The sequence below is a fragment of the Vigna umbellata genome, chromosome 6, assembly GCF_029865625.1.
Source record: "Vigna umbellata cultivar VRB3 chromosome 6, Vumbellata_1.0, whole genome shotgun sequence".
NCBI lineage: Eukaryota > Viridiplantae > Streptophyta > Magnoliopsida > Fabales > Fabaceae > Vigna > Vigna umbellata.
This window is the reverse complement of record NC_142170.1, coordinates 30713387-30736746: the sequence shown is the minus strand read 5'-3', so window position 1 is coordinate 30736746 and position 23360 is coordinate 30713387. Positions and strand designations below refer to the sequence as shown.

Here is a 23360-nt window from a genome sequence, read left to right as displayed (position 1 = left end):
TATTTTTGAACCGAAACATATAACTTTTCTAAAACTACGAAAATGCCACTGCGCTTTTATATGTTTCGGTTTCAATAAAACCGAGGCATATACAGCGCGTTAAAAAACCCTTTTTTTTACTGGTGAGAACTTCAATAAGTCTAACTCACTCTTCATTTTTGAGTGATTAATGTTGTGAAATTGTTCAGTTAAGTTCGATTTCAACACTGAATTTGGGTTTAAAACAGAACTTCAATAAAATGAATTTGATGGGAGAAGAAAGAATATCAAACCTGATCTCCAACAAAATCAATCAACTCAGCGGTTCTTGGGTGAATCATGTTTTTCCCGATGAAAATTCATAAACTTGACAAATCATTTAAACTCCAGTATAATTGCCACAGTCAGCAGGTATCTACAATCCAAAAATTCCAATTCAACTTCAAATTCTATTTGTAAAAGAAAAAAAAAATACTCAATTGATTAAATTCTATAATTACTTTTGCAATACTTACACGAAGCAAATAAAAAAAAGCTTGGTAAAATCAATTTATATACTTTACCCGAAGAAAATTTAGATTAGAAATACTTCTACAAAATAAACTATTAATTTCATTTAACATGTCTTGATTCTCAACAGTTGAATTTTTAATTATTATATCTGTGGTGAATTTTCAAGAGGCATCCGTCCATGACCCTTATCTTTGGAAACGACAAACCGGCAGGCTTTTCAACTAAGCATCTTCAATCTCAACCATTAGAACTTTTAATATATATCCAACGGTTTACCTTCGTGGGAGGTACGGACGAACAGTAGAAAGTTGCAATGAAAAGTGTTAAGTAAAGTGTCCTCCCATCAGTTAAACTCAACCAGAACCAGCCCAGTTTCTTGCAGCCAATTCCTTTCCTTTGCGTTTTTGTTTGCCACTCTGATCATCACTTGTTTTCTGTTGAGATCATGGCATTAGCTGTGGTAGGCGGTGCGCTCCTTTCTGCTTTCATTGACGTTGTTTTTGACAGGCTAGCCTCCCCTGAGGTTCTCAACTTTATCCGAGGAAAGAAACCTGACAAGTTGCTTCAAAAGGTGAAAACCCAGCTGATAGTTGTTAGAGTTGTGCTTGCGGATGCTGAGAATAGACAAATCACAGATCCCAATGTCAAAGAGTGGCTCGATCTTATCAGAGACGTTGTCTATGAAGTTGATGACTTACTTGATGAAGTTTCTACTAAAGCTGCAACTCAAAAGGAGGTAAGCAATGCATTTTCTCTCCTTTTCAAAACGAAGAAGGTGGTTAGCATTAGTAAGTTGGAAGACATAGTTGAAAGATTAGATGACATTCTAAAACAAAAAGAGAGTCTTGATTTGAAGGAGATTCCAGTGGAGAGCTACAGGCCATGGAAAGCTCAGCCAACATCTTTGGAAGATGGATATGCTATCTACGGTAGAGATAAAGATAAAGAGACCATAATGAAATTGGTGTTAGAGGATAACACCAATGGTGAAAAAGTGTCTATGATCCCTATTGTAGGCATGGGTGGGGTTGGAAAAACCACTTTGGCAAGATCTGTGTTCAACGATGACAAATTGAAGCAGCAGAACTTTGATTTAAAGGCATGGGTTTGTGTTTCTGATATATTTGATATTGTGAAGGTCACAAGAAGCATGATAGAGGAAATTACCCGAAAGCCTTGTAAATTGAGTGATCTAAATGCTCTTCAACTTGAGTTGATGGACAAACTGAAAGGTAAAAGATTATTGATTGTCTTGGATGATGTTTGGATCGAGGATTGTGACAATTGGAGGAGTCTTACAAAACCATTTCTAAGCGGGATTAGGGGCAGTAAAGTTTTGATCACAACCCGCAATGAAAATGTAGCTGCTGCAGTGCCTTTTCATAATGTTGAAGTGTATCATCTAAGCAAACTGTCAAATGAAGATTGTTGGTTGGTGTTTGCAAACCATGCATTTCCTCTCTCTGAAGCCAGTGAGACCAGAGGAACTCTAGAAAAGATTGGAAAGGAGATTGTTAAAAAGTGCAATGGGTTGCCGTTAGCGGCACAGTCACTTGGAGGAATGTTGAGAAGAAAGCAGACTATTAGGGATTGGAATAATGTACTTCAAAGTGACATTTGGGAACTTCCTGGAGGTCAGTGTGAAATTATTCCAGCACTCAGAATTAGTTATAATTATCTCCCTCCACATTTAAAACAGTGTTTTGTTTATTGCTCACTGTACCCCAAAGATTATGAATTTTTAAAAGATGAACTGATCCAGCTGTGGATGGCAGAAGATATTGTAAAACCACCAAAAAACGGAAAGACTTTAGAAGAAGTTGGTCACGAGTATTTTGATGATTTGGTTTCGAGATCCTTTTTTCAACGTACAAATCCTAAGGGTGGTTTCTTTGTAATGCATGACCTCATGCATGATCTAGCAGCATTCCTTGGCAGGGAATTCTATTTTAGAGCAGATGAACTTGGAAAAAAAACCAAAATCAATAGAAAAACTCGTCATTTGTCATTTACCAGATTCAGTGATCCAGTATCGGATATTGAAGTTTTTGACACAGTAAAATTTCCAAGAACTTTCTTGCTAATCAGTTTTAAAGATTCCCCATTCAACAACGAAACGGCACCGCGTATTATAGTGTCAAGGCTTAAGTACTTGAGAGTTTTATCGCTTTGCGACTTCCAAAGTCAACTTGCTCTGCCTGATTCAGTTGGTGAATTGATACATTTGCGTTATCTAAATCTCTCGTATACAAGTATAGAAACGCTGCCGGAGTCACTGTGTAATTTGTGCAATCTACAAACTTTGAATCTGTCTTGTTGTTTAGAGCTGACTAAGTTGCCTAGTGCCATGCAAAATCTTGTAAACTTGCGTCATCTTGAAATTCATGCTACTTCCATAAAAGAGATGCCTAAAAGAATGGGAAAACTAAATCAATTACAGAATTTGGACTTTTATATTGTGGGCAAGAATATAGAGAATAGCATCAAAGAACTGGGAGGACTTTCAAATCTTCGTGGTTCTTTTTCTATTAAGGCACTGGAGAACGTTACCAAAGGCGAAGAAGCATTAGAAGCCAGGATAATGGATAAGAATTATATTAACCATCTATCTTTGGAATGGTCTAGAGCTAACGACAGTAGCATTGACGTCCAAAATGAGTTAGATGTACTCAACAGGTTAGAACCGCACCAAGACTTGGAGTTGTTGTCAATAAATGGTTATAGAGGAAGCAGATTTCCGGAATGGGTGGGGAGTATTTCCTACCGCTACATGACATTTATAAGTTTATATAGTTGTAAGAACTGTTGCATACTTCCTTCACTTGGGCAACTACCATCCCTCAAGGACCTCATTATTTCAGACATGAATTCCGTGAAGACCATCGACGCAGGTTTTTATAGGAAGGTAGATGGTTCATCTGTGATACCTTTTGCCTCCCTTGAATCTCTCCGCATTTCCCGTATGCCTTGTTGGGAGGAGTGGAATGCTTTTGATTCAGAAGCTTTTCCTGTGCTTAAGGATCTTTATATTACAGACTGCCACAACCTAAGGGGAGATTTGCCAAAACATCTACCTGCTCTGCAAACTCTCAGGATTAGAAATTGCGAGTTTCTTGCCTCTTCTGTCCCAATGGCTCCCTCCCTTCGAGAGTTAGACATACGTAACGGCAACAAAGTAGAGTTTCATGCGTTTCCTCTTTTGGTCGAAAGTATACATGTAGAAGGAGGTCCAGTGGTGGAGTCCATGATGGAGGCCATCACTATCATCCAACCTACTTGCCTCCATTCTTTATTCTTAACGAATTGTTCGTCACCCATATCTTTTCCAGGTGATCGTCTTACAGCATCGCTGAAAAGTCTTCATATCAGTGGTTTAACCAAAATGAAATTTCCGATGCAACACAAACACGAATTACTGAAATCACTTTCAATAAATAATAGTTGTGATTCGCTCACGTCTCTTCCATTGGCTATCTTCCCAAATCTCACTAGTCTTCAAATCACAGACTGTGAAAATATGGAATCACTTTTGGTCTCAGAGTCAGAGTTGTCGAAGAGTCTGAACTCTTTTGATATTGGTCACTGTCCCAACTTTGTATCATTCCCGGGAGAAGGATTGTGTATGCCCAATTTGACTCGTTTCTGTGTTTATAATTGTGACAAGTTGAAATCGTTGCCCGATCAGATGGGAACTTTTCTCCCAAAGATAGAATATCTTGGCATATCCAACTGTCATCAAATTGAGTCATTCCCTGGAGGAGGTATGCCACCTAACTTGAGAACAGTTTCTATAAAAGATTGTGTGAAACTACTGAGCAACCCAGCATGGGAATGCATGGACATGGTTACCTCTGTCGATGTGTGGGGTCCATGTGATGGCATCAAATCCTTCCCAAAGGACAGTTTGTTACCTCCCTCCCTTATACATCTTGATCTATGTGATTTGTCTAGTCTGGAAACGTTGGATTGCCAGGGCCTTCTCCATCTCACATCACTCCAAGAATTAAACATTCGAAAGTGTCAAAAGCTGGAGAACATTGCGGGAGAAAAGCTGCCTCTCTCTCTAATAAAATTAATCATATATCAATGTCCCTTGCTGAAACAACGATGCCACAAAAAGGACCGTCAAATTTGGCCTAAAATCTGTCATGTCCGTGGGATAATGATTGACGGTAGATGGATTTAATGAGAAGGTAATTCTCCTTCGTTCACTTACATCATCAACCTCTAACCATGAAAAACTATTTTTGTCTGTGTTATGTTTCATTTCTTGTCTTTCTCCTTTCAAATTTAACTTAATTAATATTGCATTCAACAAGTCTTAAATATAAGTTAATTGTTCAGTTTCATACTTGACTGGAATTGCAAGTGTAAACGAAACCTAACATTTTTTATATATGTTATTTACCGTGAGCATTCATGTCAATTTCCTGAGTAATGGTCTTTTAATTTTCTTAACAGTTTTTCTGTGTGGTCAGTGTCAAGATTCTGCTTAGTACTGTGGTGAATATGGAAGACAGATAATTTCCACTGAAATTTCATTTAGAGGGGTAGATTGAAGTAATGTTTATCCATTCATGTTTTCTAAACACATGTTTATAATTGTTTTATATAAAATCAATCAAACAGCTGGTTGAGGTCAATTAAATTAATGACAAGAAGGGTGGTATTTGTTTTTCAGACAAGCTGGATTGGTTTGGAGAAACTGCACCTGTCCATTGTAATGTAGTGCCCTCTAGGAGGTCATCACTTTTGTGTTTGACTGATTTGGGTTGAATGCATCTGAAAGCTATATCCCAGCATGCAGAGGTTGAATTTGTCATAATGCATTTGAAAAGCTGAATATTGACTGTATATGTTGAAAGGAGTGAATCTCATCTCATAACCACTTTTCTGCACTCACTCCAATGCACTGAATGAGAAAGAACTGGAAGAAAGGATATCATCCATTCAAAGCTTTTGATGCAAAAGATCAGAGTAGTGGCGTGGTTTCATCAGTGGTAAATGGTTCCACTGGGTCCGCAGAGATCAAATATGAATAAGAGAAGCTTCAGAACCTATGGATTGAGTTCTGGCAAGTAAATTCTATCTTTAACGCCAATTCAGATGACATATTTATGGAAGTCAAATAAAATTTTAGGATGAAATTCAAGCTCAGTTTAATCACTGCCATGAATTTCTTTTCTTTTCATACTTTTGAAATGTCATAAATTCATAATATTCTCATATTTCTTTTCTTTACTTTTCAAGATGCATACTTGTAACCTGCTAAACAGTTCAACCTTGCATAATTTTTTCATAGCAGAATAGTAAGCATCAAGTAGTGTGCTGAGCTTCATATTACTTTCGAGAAAAGTGTAAGTAAAAGCTCATATTTTCATGTGCACAAAGCTGAGCCTCATGGCCAAATGGCCGAGGAAGTGAGGGAAAGTTCTGAAATTTCGAAGTGCTTCAAATATCTTATATGGGAAAAGGGGAAAAAGAGAATAACTCGGGAGAATAAGATTGATCCATTAAACTGTCTGGAGTTAGCATGGGAAACTCCATGAGCATATAGGCCTTATGCCTTCTACCACGGTTCTTCTAAAACTGATAAGCTTTTTATCTTCCTAGCCAAAGGCCCGTGAACCAGCTTATCAATTGCACCTAGGCGATTTGAAATGATAAAGAAATTACAGTTTCTGTCTATTAGCTCCAGGAGAATTTCGAAAGACAGAATTAACAGGGAAAAAGAAAAGACAAACAATTGGACAGTCTTCTTTTCATATTGCTTTTATATTTTATTCTTCCTCATATGCCTAACATCAACTTTGTAACAAATAACGGAAAGTCCTGATTTCAATTTTTACGTAGAAAGCAGTTCATCTTCTTTCCTGATTTAGGCAATTTGTCTTTATTCTTCCGTATTGTTATTCTTATCCTCCTTCGATCTGCTTCATTATTTCTTATTTTTCATTACATTGGACTCAGCTTTTGACGCTTAATATCAAAATGGAGGGGTGATTTTGAAAGGTATTGGCAGGAGAAAATTTAGCAGGAATACAAAGAAAAGTAGAGAATTTTCATAGAGGAAAGTAATTTCTGCATAATGTCTGCCTTCTCCCTTTCATTAACAATGTGCTATATAACATGCACTTTTGGCATAACCGTTTTACATGGAGAAAAATTAAAAGAGCAAATAAGCAAGATTCTTTTCCCATCATGTCCTCATAACAGAATTCCCCCCTTTGTGCTGGAACCAGGACACATCACAACAAAATCAGAAAAACGTTGAAGCAAATGTGATGTTCTCTGCGGCCTTCTTTTATGTGTTGTGACCTCAACTGAGTCTTGTGGGGTCTCCTCAATTGTTTCAGTGATTACACCAACAGAGTCCATAGTATTAGTGAGAGGTATTGAATCCTTCATTATATATAATATGGGTTCTATTAAAGGAAGTCATTCTAATTTGAATGACTTGTTACATAAGTGCACTAAATCTTTCTCAAATTCTTTTATTCACCTCTCACCCATTTCCTGTCCCAAGAATTATTTGCAAATTTTATGTTTTCTTATTGAAATTGAATTCAATGTTATATATGAAAAATGTAGAGTTCGATATTGATACTCTGCCTTTTTCACAAAAGTTGTTTTTGTGGATGTTCTTTAAAGCATTTTTTATGAAGACAAAATGTTGAAAGGTCCTACATTTATAAGTTTGATGTATAACATAAAATGCTCAAGACTTGTGTTTATCCAACAAAGTATATTTATTGTTTGTGCAAATAAAATTTTATTAGACGAAATGTGTAAGTTCAAGCAAAAATTTATTAAACGAAGAGTATAAGTAAAGCGCTTGCATCCATTAGATAAGCCACGTAACAAATATAAAGAATTAATTTTAACTGGAATGTTATTATATCATTAGCTAGCACTTTATATAACTAATATAAATAAAAAAAATTTCATTGAGATTTGTTATATGCTAACAACATTTTCTTTTTTATTGGCAATAAAAAATATATTAATAGAACAAATATGGTATTTCAGTCAAAAACGTTTATAGGCATAATATAGAAAAATTTAAAAAGCACTAAAATATAATTTCTACCCTTCGAAACATTAATAAAATCACAAATTTTGTTATATATTTAGAAATCATAGAAGTTACTTCTCTTCTCTTTTATTAATTTGTTAGTGTTAGATATATTATTTTTATTTTTTATCTTTAGTTAGTTTGTATATTATTTTTATTTGTATTTTGGACTTTCTTGTATTATAAATATACCTTAAGTGTATATTCAACACAAGAAGATTAATCTTATATATAATTTTTCACTATATTCAACTGTTAGCAACAAAAAAATATTGTTATATAAATGAAATATAAGCTTGATTCTCACACATTTGGATATTTTCAATTCAGTTCCTATTAAATTTTTGGGTTAAATATGTTTTTAATCTCCAAACTTGGTTATGAAATTGGAATCACTACTACAAAAGTGTATGGATAACACTTATTTTTATCATAGATAACGCTTTTTAAGTGCTATCTATGCGTGCACTATCTATTAATAGAGAGTGTTTTTTAAGCGTTATCTATGCGTGTAACACTTCTTTAAGAAAGTGCTATCTATTGGTGGCTGGCAATAGATAAAACTTCTTTAAAGAAGCACTATCTATTGGTTCAAATTTAAAAAAAATAATTATTTTTAGAATAAAATATAAAATATTGGTTCTATTATGTACAAATCCACACTATATATTAGTTCTATTATATACAAAAATAATATAAAATATTGAGAAAAATATGACAAATGTTTCAAAAAGAATATTCATTAATATAAATAAAAATTATTGGTACACTAATATTTCAAAATTTAATGGTTAAGTCGTTTAGTATGTGTCATGACATAACGTTGCTTTATAAGATAATATATACAACCATAACATATATATCATATTAGTACTTATAAGCATGTACATCACCCTAACATAACCTATAAGCATGTACTAATTACATGTAAACACCAATTTTCTCTAACTTCAATGATTTGACTTTCATGATATTGTTGACATGTACAACTAGAAAAATACTGCAAGAAAGAAAAATAATATAGAATTAGTTAATTAAATATTACTACAAATTAATTATATGACGATAAAGATAACTTACATCAGTTGGAATTGTTCCTTCTTCACAGTATGTAATAATTTTCTTCATATATTGACACACATAATACCCACAATCATTGTCGTTGGGTTGTCTTGGGCACTAGAATTCCAAAATTAAAAAACTCTAGTATACTCCAAACAGATTCAGTGCATGATAACAAATAACTATATACCATATACAAGTTTAAACTCTTAATAATAAGTTATGGTTTCATAACAACCATATACTCCTCCAACCAGTTTCACAATAATACATGTTATTTAACTAACCATTACCATGCAACAAGAAAATAAGTCTTCAACCATTTAAGAATACAAGTTATTTACCTAACCAGTACAATACTGGCAGCCATAACGTGAACTAAAGGTCAATAAGGTTATTCAACAATTTAATTATCACAAGACTATACTAATTATGTTTATTTCATTATAATAAATACAAAGGCATAACATTTAAATTAGTTCAGGGTATTTTAGCAATATAATCTTGTATTGTCAACAAAATATCTACTAATATGAAGCAAAACAGATTTCTATATTCTCAAAAGCTTAACTTGTTAATTGGAGGTCCAAGGAATGGTTTTATATCTCTGACATGATGTTTATGACGTGGCCCAAAACACAGTTGGATTTTATAGGAAGAAATGTGCATATTTCATAAAGTCAGAAGACAACTTATTACCTTTCACTTGATGGGGGATATTGTAAACAGTGTACATAGTGATTCTAGTATACAGAAAGGACTAAAGGAAAAAAATGCTATTGTTGAATAAAGAATTTTTGGAAGAAAAGCAAACAAGAAAAAATACATAACCATAGAAAAAATACTGATCCACATAACTTCACTTTTGTTAACTACTAGTGCACCCAAAAGAAAATAATTTAAAACAGGACTGACTATCACATGAATCAGTTTCAACATGCTTCCCAAATTGATCCATATGTGTATTAAAAAAACCCCTTCAACCTTTATACTTTCAATATACCAGTAACAGAGACAATTGCATACCAACAAATATAATTAATAGGAACAAGTGATAATCATGTAGCGAGAATCCAATCATACACAAAATAGGATTAGCACCCCATACATAATTTAAACCATCAAAGAATGCAGAATACAAATATGTATTACAACTATATAACTAAAACAGTTATCGCCAATTCTGAGATATTTTATTGAAAATTACTGTAATTTTAAGGTTATTTAGCATGCATTCATTATAGATTCTATTCTTTCATTATAAAAAGAGTTATTTTATAAAATTATTATAAACCTAAGGTACTTAACAACAAAAAAATAACCACTGGACTTTTTTCTTTGCATAAAGTATCAACTAGAAAAAGTCACGTGAACTCATAAAAGCAAAAGTACTTAGCACGCAAAACAAGGCTTATTAATTCATGAAGAAAAATCTATGACATTAACCTTTTCTGCACAACCTAATATACTAACCATTTTACATGCAATCACTGGTTACTCTAAGTAATGCAACCCCATAAAAAAAAAGACTACTACAATTGACACTTCATAAAGTTATTTAATTAAACCTACCCCGCAAGAAGATTAGTCAGCAAGCTATATGGACTTAGAAATACACAAACCAGAAGAAACATACTATCACAATATCAAGGCTAAGGTCCCAACTCACACTAGTAACACAATTCTCTATCTTGTTTAAAACGAAGCACTGCCTTCGGTAGAATAAAAAAGAAAGAGAAATAACAAAATGTAATACTGCTTGGTACAAAAAAATCACTATAAGAAAATACCACATACATCATAAACTCTATGATACCCAAAATCTAATCTAATTTCACTAACTCAAACATCCTCCCTTCGTGTAGTCAAGCTTACCATTAACAGTGACATATTTTTTGTTATCATAAGTTGCTTTTATTAGTGCTTTGCTTGGAGAAGTTTAAAGTGAAAAAGAAGTGAAATTACTTTGAATTTAGAACTTTGTTAAAGGACATTTTCTAGGTTTTCATGTTCAGAGTGGAAGGCACTCTTAACTATTTATTTACCATGTTTTATGTAGATCCTGATGATCAGACTTGGTTCATTCACAGGTCTAGACTGTCGAATCCATTTTTCTTGGATTTAACTCCTTCATAACTATTTTGAAGAGTTTTTGCAGCAACCCTTAACTCAATTTCACTCTAATCAAATTAATTGTCTGGAAGGCTCTCCAGACAATAAATTTACCATGTTTTATGCAGATCTTGATGATCAGACTTGGTTCACTCACAGGTCTAGACTGTCGAATCCATTTTTCTTGGATTAAACTCCTTCATAACTATTTTGAAGAGTTTTTGCATCAACCCTTAACTATAAAGCAACCCATATGCCAAAACAACCTTTACCTACCTTTGCTCCATAATCATTGCAAGTAGAAATTTGAAACACAGACTAAACTCAATTTCAATCAAGGTTAAGATTTCTATTCAATCAGAATATACCAAAGAGCCAAATGACAACATTGGGCTTAATACATTGTTATCATTCTGCTATTTTTTTATGTCCATCCCCTTCAAAATGAAAATAGGGCAAAGAAGAACCGAAATGGAGAAGAGAAGGAGGAAGAGGGAACGTGATACCTAAAACGACATCCCTGAAATGAAGGAGCCCTACAACTTGAGGCAACACACACTTATGAAAATGGCAACTGAAACGAAGGAGCAAAGATGCCACACGCACTGATGTAAGCAAAAACGAATAACCAGAAACGAAATAGAGAAGAGAATGAGAAAGAGGGAACATGATACCTAAAACGGCAGCCCTACAGCTTGAGGCACCTTGCACTGAAGAAAAACGAAGGAAACACACACTGATGAAAGCATACGCAGGTGAAAACGTTTAAGCAGAGAGAAACGCGAATATCGTCTAAGCAGAAACGAATAAGGTCGAAGAAGAAGCGCGAACTAATTTTTTTTTAATAATTTAATATAAAGCGCATATATATTGTATTCACATATATAGTGCTTATTTAAGAAGGCGTTATCTATTTGCTCTTTAATACATAACGTTTGTTTAGATAAGCGTTATCTATTGATATATTTTAAATTATAAAATTAAAAAATAATATTAAATATTGGTTTAATCATTCAGGAAGTCTCTATTTTCGGATAAAATCTCAATTTGGCCTTTTTCTTTCTGAGTGTCTCAATTGGGTCCTATTTTTGTGAAAATTACAACAATTCGACCCCTACTGTTAAATTGAGCCCAACAGAGTCAATTTCTGGTTGACATGGCATGCTGAACTAACTTTTTAATTGATGTGGGGCTACATTAGTAGGGGCACCTCTGACGTGTATATTTATATTTTTTTAAAAACAAACAAATGGATAACACATCACCCATCTCTTCTAACACACCACCAACTTCTTCAACTCCATGGATCCCAAACCCTACGCCTACACCTGGTCCCCCTAAGAATCCTCCCCCGCTTTCACCAAATGCTTTGACACCTTCTTCTCTTCCAGAGATTGCTACTTTTGGATCGACCTCCACGCTGGTCTGGTTGACTACGACCCCGCAATCTCCGATGACGGCTTCATCCCCCACGGCGAGTTTCACCCCCTCGCCGCTGTCCACGGCCGTCCCAAATAAAGCAAGGGCTGCATCGTCGACCTCACCTCCCTCATCTAGAGCGCCTACAATGTCTTCCTCGCTCCCTTCCTCCGGATACCTGTTCCGTTCGAGAATTCCTTTACCGTCCCGTTCATCTACATCCACAGCGATTTCGATAGCACGGGTAGCTCCTGCCTCAATTGGAAATTGATCGAGAAGAACTTTAGGTTTGAGACTGATAACAACAATAATGGATTGCTGTTAGGAGATCAGAGGTTGAGTTTTAAGAATTATGGAATTAGGTTTTCAGAGTGTTTGATTTGCTCGTTTGCTATTGCGAGGTCGATTAATTCATATACCTCTAGGTTTTTTTTTTATATAATTATACTTTGATTGTGAGTATTTGGATTCGAAACGGTTGCACCAGATTTTGTTAGGGTTGTGCCTGTGTCTATTTTTGACTTGGATTACAGCATAACTAGTGCGATTGATGTTCTTCAAAGTGTCGAGACTCATCATAGGGAAAAGAATCTGCTGAAGCAAAAGCAGCATGTGGATCGGAGATTGATTCGGAGATGCTCTGGAAATGGAGTTTGAGGTTTGGTGGATCGGAGGAAAGGGATTGGGATTGTTGGAGTTGGAACTCTATGGAGGTTTTTAGTTGGGAGAAGTGTGAGAGGACGGAGGAGGTAGATTCTGTTGAAGATTTGGGCTTTGTTGAACGACTTTGGGGGCGCTTCGAAAGCCTTTCCACCATTGCTAAGTGCTTCTTCTGTTTCTCTATTTCGTCTTCCATGGAAGATGATTGTTCCTGTTTCTGGGATTCCCCAAACTCAATTCATAGTAAATTCATGGTATTCAGATTCAGGCTTATTTTTCAGAGAAGATCGGGCACGGAGGGTTTGAGACTGTGTTTTAGGGGGAGTTGAGTGATGCTTCGGTTGTGGCTGTGAAGAGGTTGGAGAGAGAGGCCATGGAATGGGGAGAAGGAGTTCAGGGCGGAGGTCTCCACGATTGGGAATATTCAACACGTGAATCTTGTGCGGCTCAAGGGGAGTTTTACCAAGTTTTTAATTTTAAAACTACCTAAATACACATCATTCAGCCACGTTAATTAAAAACTCAGTTCAGCGTGCCACGTCAACCAGAGATTGACACCGTTGGGCTTAATTTAACGGTAGGGGCCGAATTGTTGCAATTTTTACAAAAATAAGACCCAATTGAGACACCCAGAAAGAAAATGACCAAATTGAGATTCTGTCCAAAAATAGGGACTTCTTGAGTGGTTAAACCTAAAATATTATAGATAACACTTTTTTAAAAAAGTGTTATCTATTTTCACAGTTATAGATAGCGCTTTTTTAGACAAGCGCTATTTAATATCCCTCAAATTCATAGATAGCACTTATTTAAAAAACGCTATCTATTTAGCGCTATTTATTTATATTTTTGTAGTAGTGAATTCGTCATTCTTCCAATCTTTGAAATATTTAGATCTCCAAACTTGAAATGAATTGATATAATCATTTTAACTTAAAAATGTTTATTTTTTGAGACTTGTCAAAAGGGTGTTCCAAACTCACATTGGAGCATAAACATGTCAAAACATAAACAACTTAAACACATTTGATACATAAAAACAAATTAACGTAGTTGGATCAAGAGGATTATATCTATTTAATTTTAAAGTTTGGAAACTAAACTATATCAAAATTTAAGACAAGGATGAATTCCAATTTCAAAGTTTAGGGACTAAACACATATTCAATATCCTAAATTTGTTTATTGTCCTATTAAATTTTTTTATATTTTTTAGTTGTGTCTCTACCATTTAATTTTCTTATTAATTGGATTATGTGATTGTTATCTTGACACTTAATCTTGCTTACTTGTCTCCATGTATTAAGGCTTTAACGCTAAGCAACAAATGAATTAAAAACATGTTGGATAGTAAGAATCATTATCCTCACCTACATTAATGATGATGTTGATAGTCCATTGCTTACCATAGTTGATGACATAGAAGTTATCGAGGAACATGGTGATTTTGTTATTCAACATGTAGATATTTTTATATTTTGTTTTTAAATTTTTTTAAATAAAACTATTTAAAAACAAATAATTAAAATATAAACTTGGATAAAACACAATTCATTTTGAGTATAATTAAAATCAAATTAATCAATGAAATATTAGTTAAATCATTTCCGAGCTCCCTACTTTTGGTTTGAAGTCACAAATCGATCTCTCACTAACTTTTATTCTCAATTTGATCTTTAACTTGTGAAAAATTGATGTAATTGGACCATTGCCATTAAATTGACTAAATGACATTAAAAATACATTGATATGACCTTTTTAAACGACGTGGCAGACTGAAGTTGTTAGTTAAGTGGATTTTGTTATTTTTAAAATAAAAATTTTGGCATTTTGTTGAATCCCTAAATAAAGGTTGCTTGAGGTGTTTTTGTTGTTCTTCTACCATACTATTGGTGTCATTTCACATTGATCATGTTGTTACTTCTTCTTCTATGACAATATATCTTGTTAGTGGTTGTTCTTGTACTGTGAAATTTTTATCCTCGTTCATGTATTTCTTTGATGTTATTGATGAATGTTTATTTCGTTGGACATTGTCGTTGTTTCTCTTTTTTTTTTTGTCAGTGTTGCATTGGACTAATTGAAATATGTTTGAGTTATTCGTGATAGTCTTCCACATGTAATGAATAATATACCTAATTCTAATTCGTAAGATGAGGAAATTGTAAGGTAATATAGCTATTCCTTGTCTTCCACATGTAATGAATAGTATACTTAATTCTAGTTCATAAGATGAGTAAATTGTAAGGTAATATAGCTATTCCTTGTCTTCTCTCAACTCTTTCTTCTCTCAACTCTTTCTTCTCTCATAATCTTTTTTTTCTCTCTCTCATCTCTAGATCAAACCTAACTCTGATACAACTTTATCATAGGAAGAGATAAGAATTAGAAGAAAAAATTTCTTGCTTGAAAATCCCAAGTATAATGAAGTATTTATAAGTGTTAATAGAGAAATCTAGACTATCTTGTAACTTCTCTAATTAAAGTTTCATTATAAAAATATTTAAACCTTTCATAACTATAAACTTTCTAGAGTTTCTAGACAGTAGGAAAAATCAAAAGGCATTCTAGACTTTTCTTTATTTCAAATTACAATAATAGTAACCATGACCCCAACCGCAACTGTGATTTAAAACCATGATCATGTTCCATCAGTAAGCATAAAGTTATTTTCTGCTAACTGTTTCATTATATCTGTCATCTCTTTTCTCATAAATATTCATAAAATCCGAAACAAGGCATAAAGAGAAACAAGCACTGGTGCAAAAATAGCATACAACGTCGAATATTTTTGGCTTTTAACGACGTATTCGTGTTCGACGTCGTATCGGGAGACGTCATTTTGACGTCGAACACCAACCGAATGATGTTACTCTTCTATATCCACGTCTACTCTATAGACTTCAACGTCTAATATCTGAATACCTAGTTATATTTAAGAGAAGATTTAGCATCAATGTAAGGGGAGGGACGTAAAGTTGACGTCCAGGACAAAGATGTATGACGTAACGTTGACGTCATTTTGTGCTAGGTGACGTACCTTGTTGTTTAAAGACACGTCGTTATTCGAGTGCCTGACGTGTAATATTTGAATAAATATTTATATTTACAACAAAATTTGGCGTCAATTGGAAGGGAACGATGTAAAGCTGACGTAACTTTGACGTCGAAGTTAACCGATCGACGTCATGTTTTGTTGATATACACGTCAAGTAACAGAGAAAGGACGCCTTATATTTGAATAAATATTTATATTTAAATAAGGAGGCTTGATGTCAGTTTAACGTCGAAGTAGTTTATGCCTGACGTTACATTTTGATTGTTACATCCAATGAATTATATAACGTCACTCAGTGCATAGTTCAACATTAAGATTCAATATGAACGTCGAATAGTGTATAGTTTTACGTCAGGTTTAGTTTTTTTTTTTAAATTTTCTTCGTTATAGCTCATTTTACCAAAACTGAAATACAGAAACCAGTTCTCCAATTCATATATTCATAGAATTAATTAATTTAAATCATGCTATCATCAATTCATCAATTCCAATTAAATAGTAAAACTAAAAGACGTTAATGCTATCATTAAAACTTAAAAGAATCCAGTTTTCCATTAATCTATTCACAGTATTCATCTATCCACAGTTTAAACGATGCTATTATCAATTCATGCATTCAAAAAGCTGCACAAGTAAAACTAAAAGCTAAGCAAATGCTACTATCATCAAAGGAAAAACCTAAAGCTATAGCTACTTAAAATATTTATTCAAATATTGTGCCCATTCCTCTCTTATCGTTTTTATTATTGCATCTGACAATGTAGAGGTAGTGTTGAACCGCTGCAAAATCAAGGAAACTTTACTATTATATTCATTTTAATGTGAAAAGTTTACTGATATTTGTAAGATTTTCAAATGTAAATTTGTACCTCAGTCCAATCTCCTCTGATTTTTGCTCGGATGATTGCCTTCATCCATGACATGATGTAGTAGTCACATGCCCAGGAATCATTCTGCTTGTTACACTAAACATCTGAAAGAACTTAGTCAAATGTAATGGTTTAAATTTGGCTACAAAAATTAATGGTTAAAGATCAATGAATTACCTTAGGATATATAATTTCAATTTGTTGTCCTCTTGTCCTAGCCACAACTCTAAACAAATTTGAAACATTAGAAACATAAGTTAATATATTAATATCATAATGAATTGGTATGAATGAATGTAATACTTACGATTGTAACAAGGACTTCAACTTCGATTTCATCTTCCTATGAAGAGAACAAAACCATACAACTTGTGCATTTTTTGGAATAATCACCATTAGTTGCCAATGTCCCCTGTCATGTAATAACAAGTAGTGAGTTTATTGATTAAAATTTGATAAAAGTTGACAATATTGGGAAACACATATGCATCAATGTATGGTGCGATATACATCTCTATATTAGACTAAGACATCCATGTTTGCATATATAATCTTCTGGACTCTAATGTGTTTCCAGATGGTTGAATGGTCTGAGATTCAAGAAAGCCATAAACGAACGCCCGACCTGATTCCACTAAGACGGTGTCCTTGTACCTATAACAATAAAGTTAAGTATATTTATTAAAAAGTAATAATACTAATATACAAATTGGAAAATAACAATTAAAAAACTTACATGCACCATAGTTGTATGCATGAAATGTTCAACATTGTTTCTCCACCAATGATCTCGAATGCATCATTGAAAGCAATATATAATGGAATATGGCACTCGAGGCCAAATGTTCTTAACTCCCACTGTAGCTCTATTGGTCCTTTTCTCAACTTATTTAATCTCGATGTTAATATGGATAGAGGATCATTATCGTCTTCTGCTTCCTCATGAGCCTCATTCACAAGTTAAGGCAGTGGTTGTTTCTTAGGACGATAGACCTGCAAGTCACATTTACAAAAGTTAAGAATCATTTAATTATAACTTGAACATTAAAGATAATAAAAATAACAATATAATACCGTTGGTTGGCCATAATATGGCATTATCATAGCCTTAGGACAAGCTATAAATGTGCCTAAGGCCACCCCTACGAAATGGATTTTAGATGTAGGCACTGGCACGAGAGCCTACGGGTCTCTAACATCATCAATCGTTACCCGCGTGTGAGTGGGCAATAAAGGAGCACCGTGAATGGTCTAACCTATTGGTGTAATCAGTACGATCTGAGTAGAGCATGAGCCTTTGGTGCTCACACGAGGTGCGGAAGGATCATATGTAGGGACGTCCTCCTATTATTCCTATTGTTGTTGTTGTTGCTGTTGTTGGGAGATGATAAGTGTGAACTTTACTTGTATTTGTTACTTAAAATGTTGTGCTTTTGAGTAATTTAAGTGTTTATTATCATGAAAAGTATATAAATGTTGATGTAAGTATAGTTTTGAATGTTTAAATGTGTTTTGATGCTTTTGTATGTTTATATCGAAGTAGAATAAGGATTGGATACTGTCAAAGACTTGGAGCGCGTCACTCGCCAAGCCAGAAGGATCCAGTAGCTCAACCAGCTGAAGCTCCTCGCCCAGCGAGCCAGTCGCCCAACGAGCTGGAGCTGCTCGCCCAGCGAGCTAGTCGCCCAGCGAGAAGAGGCCACTCGCCCAGCAAGTGGAGGCTTCTCGCCCAGCGAGAATTCAGTTACGGTCCTTCCTTTAAAATGTCGCGAAACTGATCCAGAGAGGGAGGAGGAGAAAGAGGGGAATGCTACAGCTCGCGTCCAGCTCGTGTTTGGGTGCTTCCAAGGCGCAAAACCACCACTTTCTACCATCCAATCCATCATTTATCGCTTCTGAGATGTATATGTGTAGCTAGAACTCCATTTCACTAGGGTTGAGAGTAAAGTTCTGAAACTCTTTGTAATTTCTCTATTAATGCATGATCTTGTATGAATTTTGTGTTCTATCTTTATTATTCATGCCTACGATGGGAATCTGAGCTAATTGAACGGTTAAATCATTGGGAAATGTATGAGACCGCGGACCTAGGATAGAACAACTAAAGGATTTCAAATCCTAGACATAGGTTGGAACTTTTAGTCATCTGAGACATTGTGTTTAAGGCAAATCTGAGAACTGAATTAGCTAAGGGATTAGTAATTTAGTTTCAATGATTCAGAAACTGTCATCTGAGGGATCAGAGGCTGTATGCGCCTAGGATGTCGATGCTTATTTTTGAGGAATTGTGTTAGTAGAAAATTACCTGAGTGATGAACTTGAATTTCAACCCCAGTGAACCTAATTTCGACTGTTTTTACCACTTTATTTTACATCTGTATGCTAATCTTAAGTTTGTTACAAAAATACGTTTAATAATCTCTAAATTAGTAAACTTTAACAATCTGTGAATCGAAACAAATCTCTTGGGAAACGATATCCGGACTTACCGGTTTATTACTTGAACGACTCGGTACGCTTGTCGAGGTCTCAACAAGAGATCATCGCAAGTTTTTCTTTGAGCGTTCTTAAGCATTCATTCATGCACTCCTGTATCTCAACTTGCACCTGTAGCCTGAGGTTACTAAGCACTTCCTGGCTCACAGCTTGTGTGCTTCTTGGTTTAGGGCCAAATTAGTCCCTCAATCTAGTAGCTCCTCCAACGCACACGACCTGGACGATCTAGCCGACCTATGGCTACTACTAGGATGTCCTCCCTACCTTGTGGCACAAATGTGCCTTGAGTCTGTTGCTCATCCAACTCATCCTGCATAATGAAGTTAGACACATAAAAAAGTTTCTTACATAACTTTTTGACAATGAAGTATGGTAATTAGTTAAAAGCTTCCACTTACAATTCTTTGGGATATCTCCTGAGCAGACTGGGATGTCATCTGGCCATTGGACTTGGTCTGTGCAGCCTTCCACAATTCATGTCTAGCTGGTGGAGGTGCTAGGTCAATTGACTCAAGATAATCTCCTTATCACGACGTTTTCTCATCTTTTTCTCTAATAACGCATAACCACCACGTGACAGTACGTGTGGTGTATCATTAAGCCTCTGCCTCTCCTGGGCGGCTATCCTTTTCGACTTTTGGAAAATTTAAAATCATTAAACATAAATCACAAATTAACATCTTGTGTGACTAGAGCCAAGTATTAAAAGACATACCTGTCAGTCATCAGAAAGTCTAGTTGCTTTAAACTGGGCCCACTCCTCCTCAGTTATTTTATATTTTGTACAAGGAGTGTCGTTCTATTTAGAGCCAAAGACGTGTATACAGGTGTCATTCTTCCTTATCCTCTCATCATTGGAATATCCCAATTTTCCTGTTAAAAACAAAATTAATGTTAAAGCATGTTCAACAAAAAAAAGTCAATGATGGAAGTAAAACATCTTAAACATACCAAAATATCCTGCCATAGTAAATTTTTATCAACCTCTTGGACATCATCCCAACAGTTAGCGACAATAGGGACATGTGCTTTTGCCAACACACCCAAGTAACTCCTAAACGATGCTGCATGTGCCCTAATAGGACCAAATGATCGAGGATCAAACTCCACGGTCAGTGCTTTCTCATTAACCCGACGGGATGTGACATTAGGCATCCGAGTCATTGATCCACCACCTTCTCCCGTCGGACCTAATCTAGAGTTCCTCATACCTGTTTACAAAGTGTTAATAAATTATAGTGTTTACAGACAAAATAAATAAATTGTACAAGTAATTAAAACAATATAAAGACACTTATTTCTCCCATATGCCTTCGTTGTGATCACATCGAGTTGCATGTATTTCATCGGGTACATCATCAACCTTATTTTCAGTGGTTCTTGATGAGAAGGAGCTTGTCTTAAGTATATCTAGAGAGTCTTCATCATCAGTTGTGTGCATGGCTCTGCCTTCCAATACCACTGACCATTTATGATTCATTAGGTCAGTGACATAGAATATTTGTCTTGCTTGACTAGCCATAATAAATGGTTCATCCGTATAACTCATTTTGTTAAGATCCACCAAAGTGAATCTGAGGTCTTCTGTCACCACACCAGAATTACTATCAACCTATTTACACTTGAAAATTGGAACTCTAAAAGTGACATAATCAACTTCCCAAATTTCTTGTGTTATTCCAAAATAACTCATTGATGTTGTAATTGGATTCTTATCCTTGGAACTGGAAAAGTGAACAGCCTCAGCTTGTAGGGTAACTCCACTATTTTGAACTCTACTTTTATCGTCTTCCTCCTTTGAATAGAACAAGTAATTTTGTATGTAATAGCCGCCGAAAGTGATCACATTAGTGTTAGGTCTGCGAGCTAGTCTCAATAGATTTTCAGAAACATTGGGAGTCGCGTAAATCTTTTTCTTAGACCAAGCTAAAAAGTTCTTGTTATGTTTATGAAGTATCCACTTTTCACTCATACGTGGATGTGCAGACTTAATTTCATCAATGTGTTGTGAAATGTAAGGAATAACATCCTTTGTGTTGTTTAAAATGTACAAATGAGGTTGATTAACTTCTTTTCCACTAAAAGTTTCAATCTTGACTCCTTGAACTCCCTTTCCTTCATGTTTGTGTTCATTTATATTCTTTGGAAGTCTTATTGGTTCATAACTTGGCATATAACTTGAGCATAATTCAATGGCTTCCTCTGCAATGTAGCGCTCGAAGCTTCCGGTCTCAATTGATTCTTAACATATCCCTTTAAGATCTTCATGTATCTTTCAACCGGGTACATCCACCTCAAGAAAACTGGTCCACATATTCAAATTTCTCTAACTAGATGGACAATCAAATGAACCATGATGTCAAAAAATGAAGGTGGGAAATACATTTCCAATTGGTACAATAGTCTTATGGCCTCATTTTTCAAATCATCTAACTGTCGAGGATCAACAACTTTCTTGCAAATGGCATTGAAAACAAACTCAAACGTGTGAGAATACCTCTAATAGAGGCAGGTAATATGGCTCGAATAACTACTGGTAAAAGTTGTTGCATTAAGACATGACAATCGTGAGACTTTAAACCAACTAACTTTAAATCTTTCATAGAAACAAGGGTACTAATATTCGACGGATAACCTTGTGGAACCTTCACACTATGTAAACATTGACAAAAAAATTGTTTTTCTTTTTCTGAAAGAGTGTGACAAGCTGGAGGAAGATAGGTGCGTCTTCCTATGGATTGCGGATGTAACTCAGAACGGATTCTCATGTCAACCAAGTCTTGTCGTGCGTTCACTCCATCTTTTGTCTTTCCTTTAATGTTTAGTAAAGTCCCAACAACACTATCACATACATTTTTTTCAACATGCATCACGTCTATGTAATGTCACACATCAAGTTTACACAATTATGGAAGATTAAAGAATATTGATCGCTTTCTCCAAATATTTTTCTCAGCGGTCTTCTTTTTATGTTTTCCGAATACAACATCAATGTTCCTCACCTGGTCGTATACTTCTTCCCCATTACGGGGTCTGGACACTACATCATCTTCAAGACTTCCATTAAACGCTTTTTTCAATCTACAGTAACAGTGATTTTGAGGAAGGAATCTTTGGTGTTTTGTGTACACATTTTTATGCCCATGCTTCAGTTGAGGATAACTAGTATTTTCTTCATAAATCGGACATGCAAAATGACCTTTAACACTGTAACCACTCAACTTCCCATATACTGGGAAATCATTTATGGTGCAAAACAACATTGCACGCAAACAAAAGTTTTATTCTGAATATGAATTGAAGACCTCAACGCCTTCTTCCCTCAACATTTTTAAATCGTCAATTAACGTTTTAAGATAAACATCAATGTCATTTTCAGGTTGTCTAGGACCCGATATCATCATAGACAACATAATGTATTTCCTCTTCATGCACAACATAGGAGATAAATTGTAAATCATCAACATAACTGGCCATGAAATATGTTTGCTACTTAAGTTGCCATAAGGATTCATACCATCGGTAGTCAGTGCAAGTCTTAAGTTTCCTGGTCTGCACTAAATTTCGGAAATGTGCCATCAATGTATTTCCATTGTGGGGAATCAGCTAGGTGTCGAAGAAGACTATCACATTTTCTTCCATCAACGTGCCACATAAGATTCTTCGCATCTTCTTTAACAGAGAACAATCATTTCAACCTAGGTACTATAGGTAAATACCACATGACCTTAGTCGGTGGACCTTCATTGTGTTCATCATTATTTCCATGAAGTTTCTTCTTAAATCGTGACGAACCACACGTTGGACACACCTTCATTGAAGCATATTGATCTCTATACAATACACAGTCATTGGGACATGCATGTATCTTTTGGTATTCCAAACCCATCGCATATAGAATTTTCTTCGCATCGTAATTACAGATAGGTTACGTGTTATTTTCTGGAAGCATCTCCTTCAGCAACTCCAACAATTGAGTGAAACTTTTATCAGTCCATCCGTTTCTTGCTTTAAAACAAAACAATTTCAAAGTAGCCGATAACTTTGTAAAATTGATGCATCTTGGATACAACTCTTGCTCTGAATTGTTCTTAAGACTATCGTATAAATGATCTCT

The 23360-nt window shown here is 35.0% G+C and overlaps 1 protein-coding gene and 1 pseudogene across 1 annotated transcript; one reads left to right on the top strand and one right to left on the bottom strand.

The window, feature by feature from the left end:
- Positions 1-873: 873 nt before the first annotated feature.
- LOC148197209 (putative disease resistance RPP13-like protein 1) lies at positions 874-6310 on the top strand. Its single transcript, XM_088092410.1, has 2 exons — positions 874-4685; positions 5174-6310. Exon 1 carries the CDS (start codon positions 938-940, stop codon positions 4676-4678), a length of 3741 nt encoding a protein of 1246 aa, XP_087948536.1. The 5' UTR covers positions 874-937; the 3' UTR covers positions 4679-4685; positions 5174-6310.
- Positions 6311-20537: 14227 nt separating this feature from the next.
- On the bottom strand, positions 20538-22113 carry LOC148197208 (uncharacterized; annotated as a pseudogene).
- Between the last annotated feature and the right edge of the window lie 1247 nt (positions 22114-23360).

What these genes read in the sequence shown, in the direction of transcription:
- LOC148197209 (XM_088092410.1), top strand. Translation starts at nt 938, where the DNA reads ATGGCATTAGCTGTGGTAGGCGGTGCGCTCCTTTCTGCTTTCATTGAC.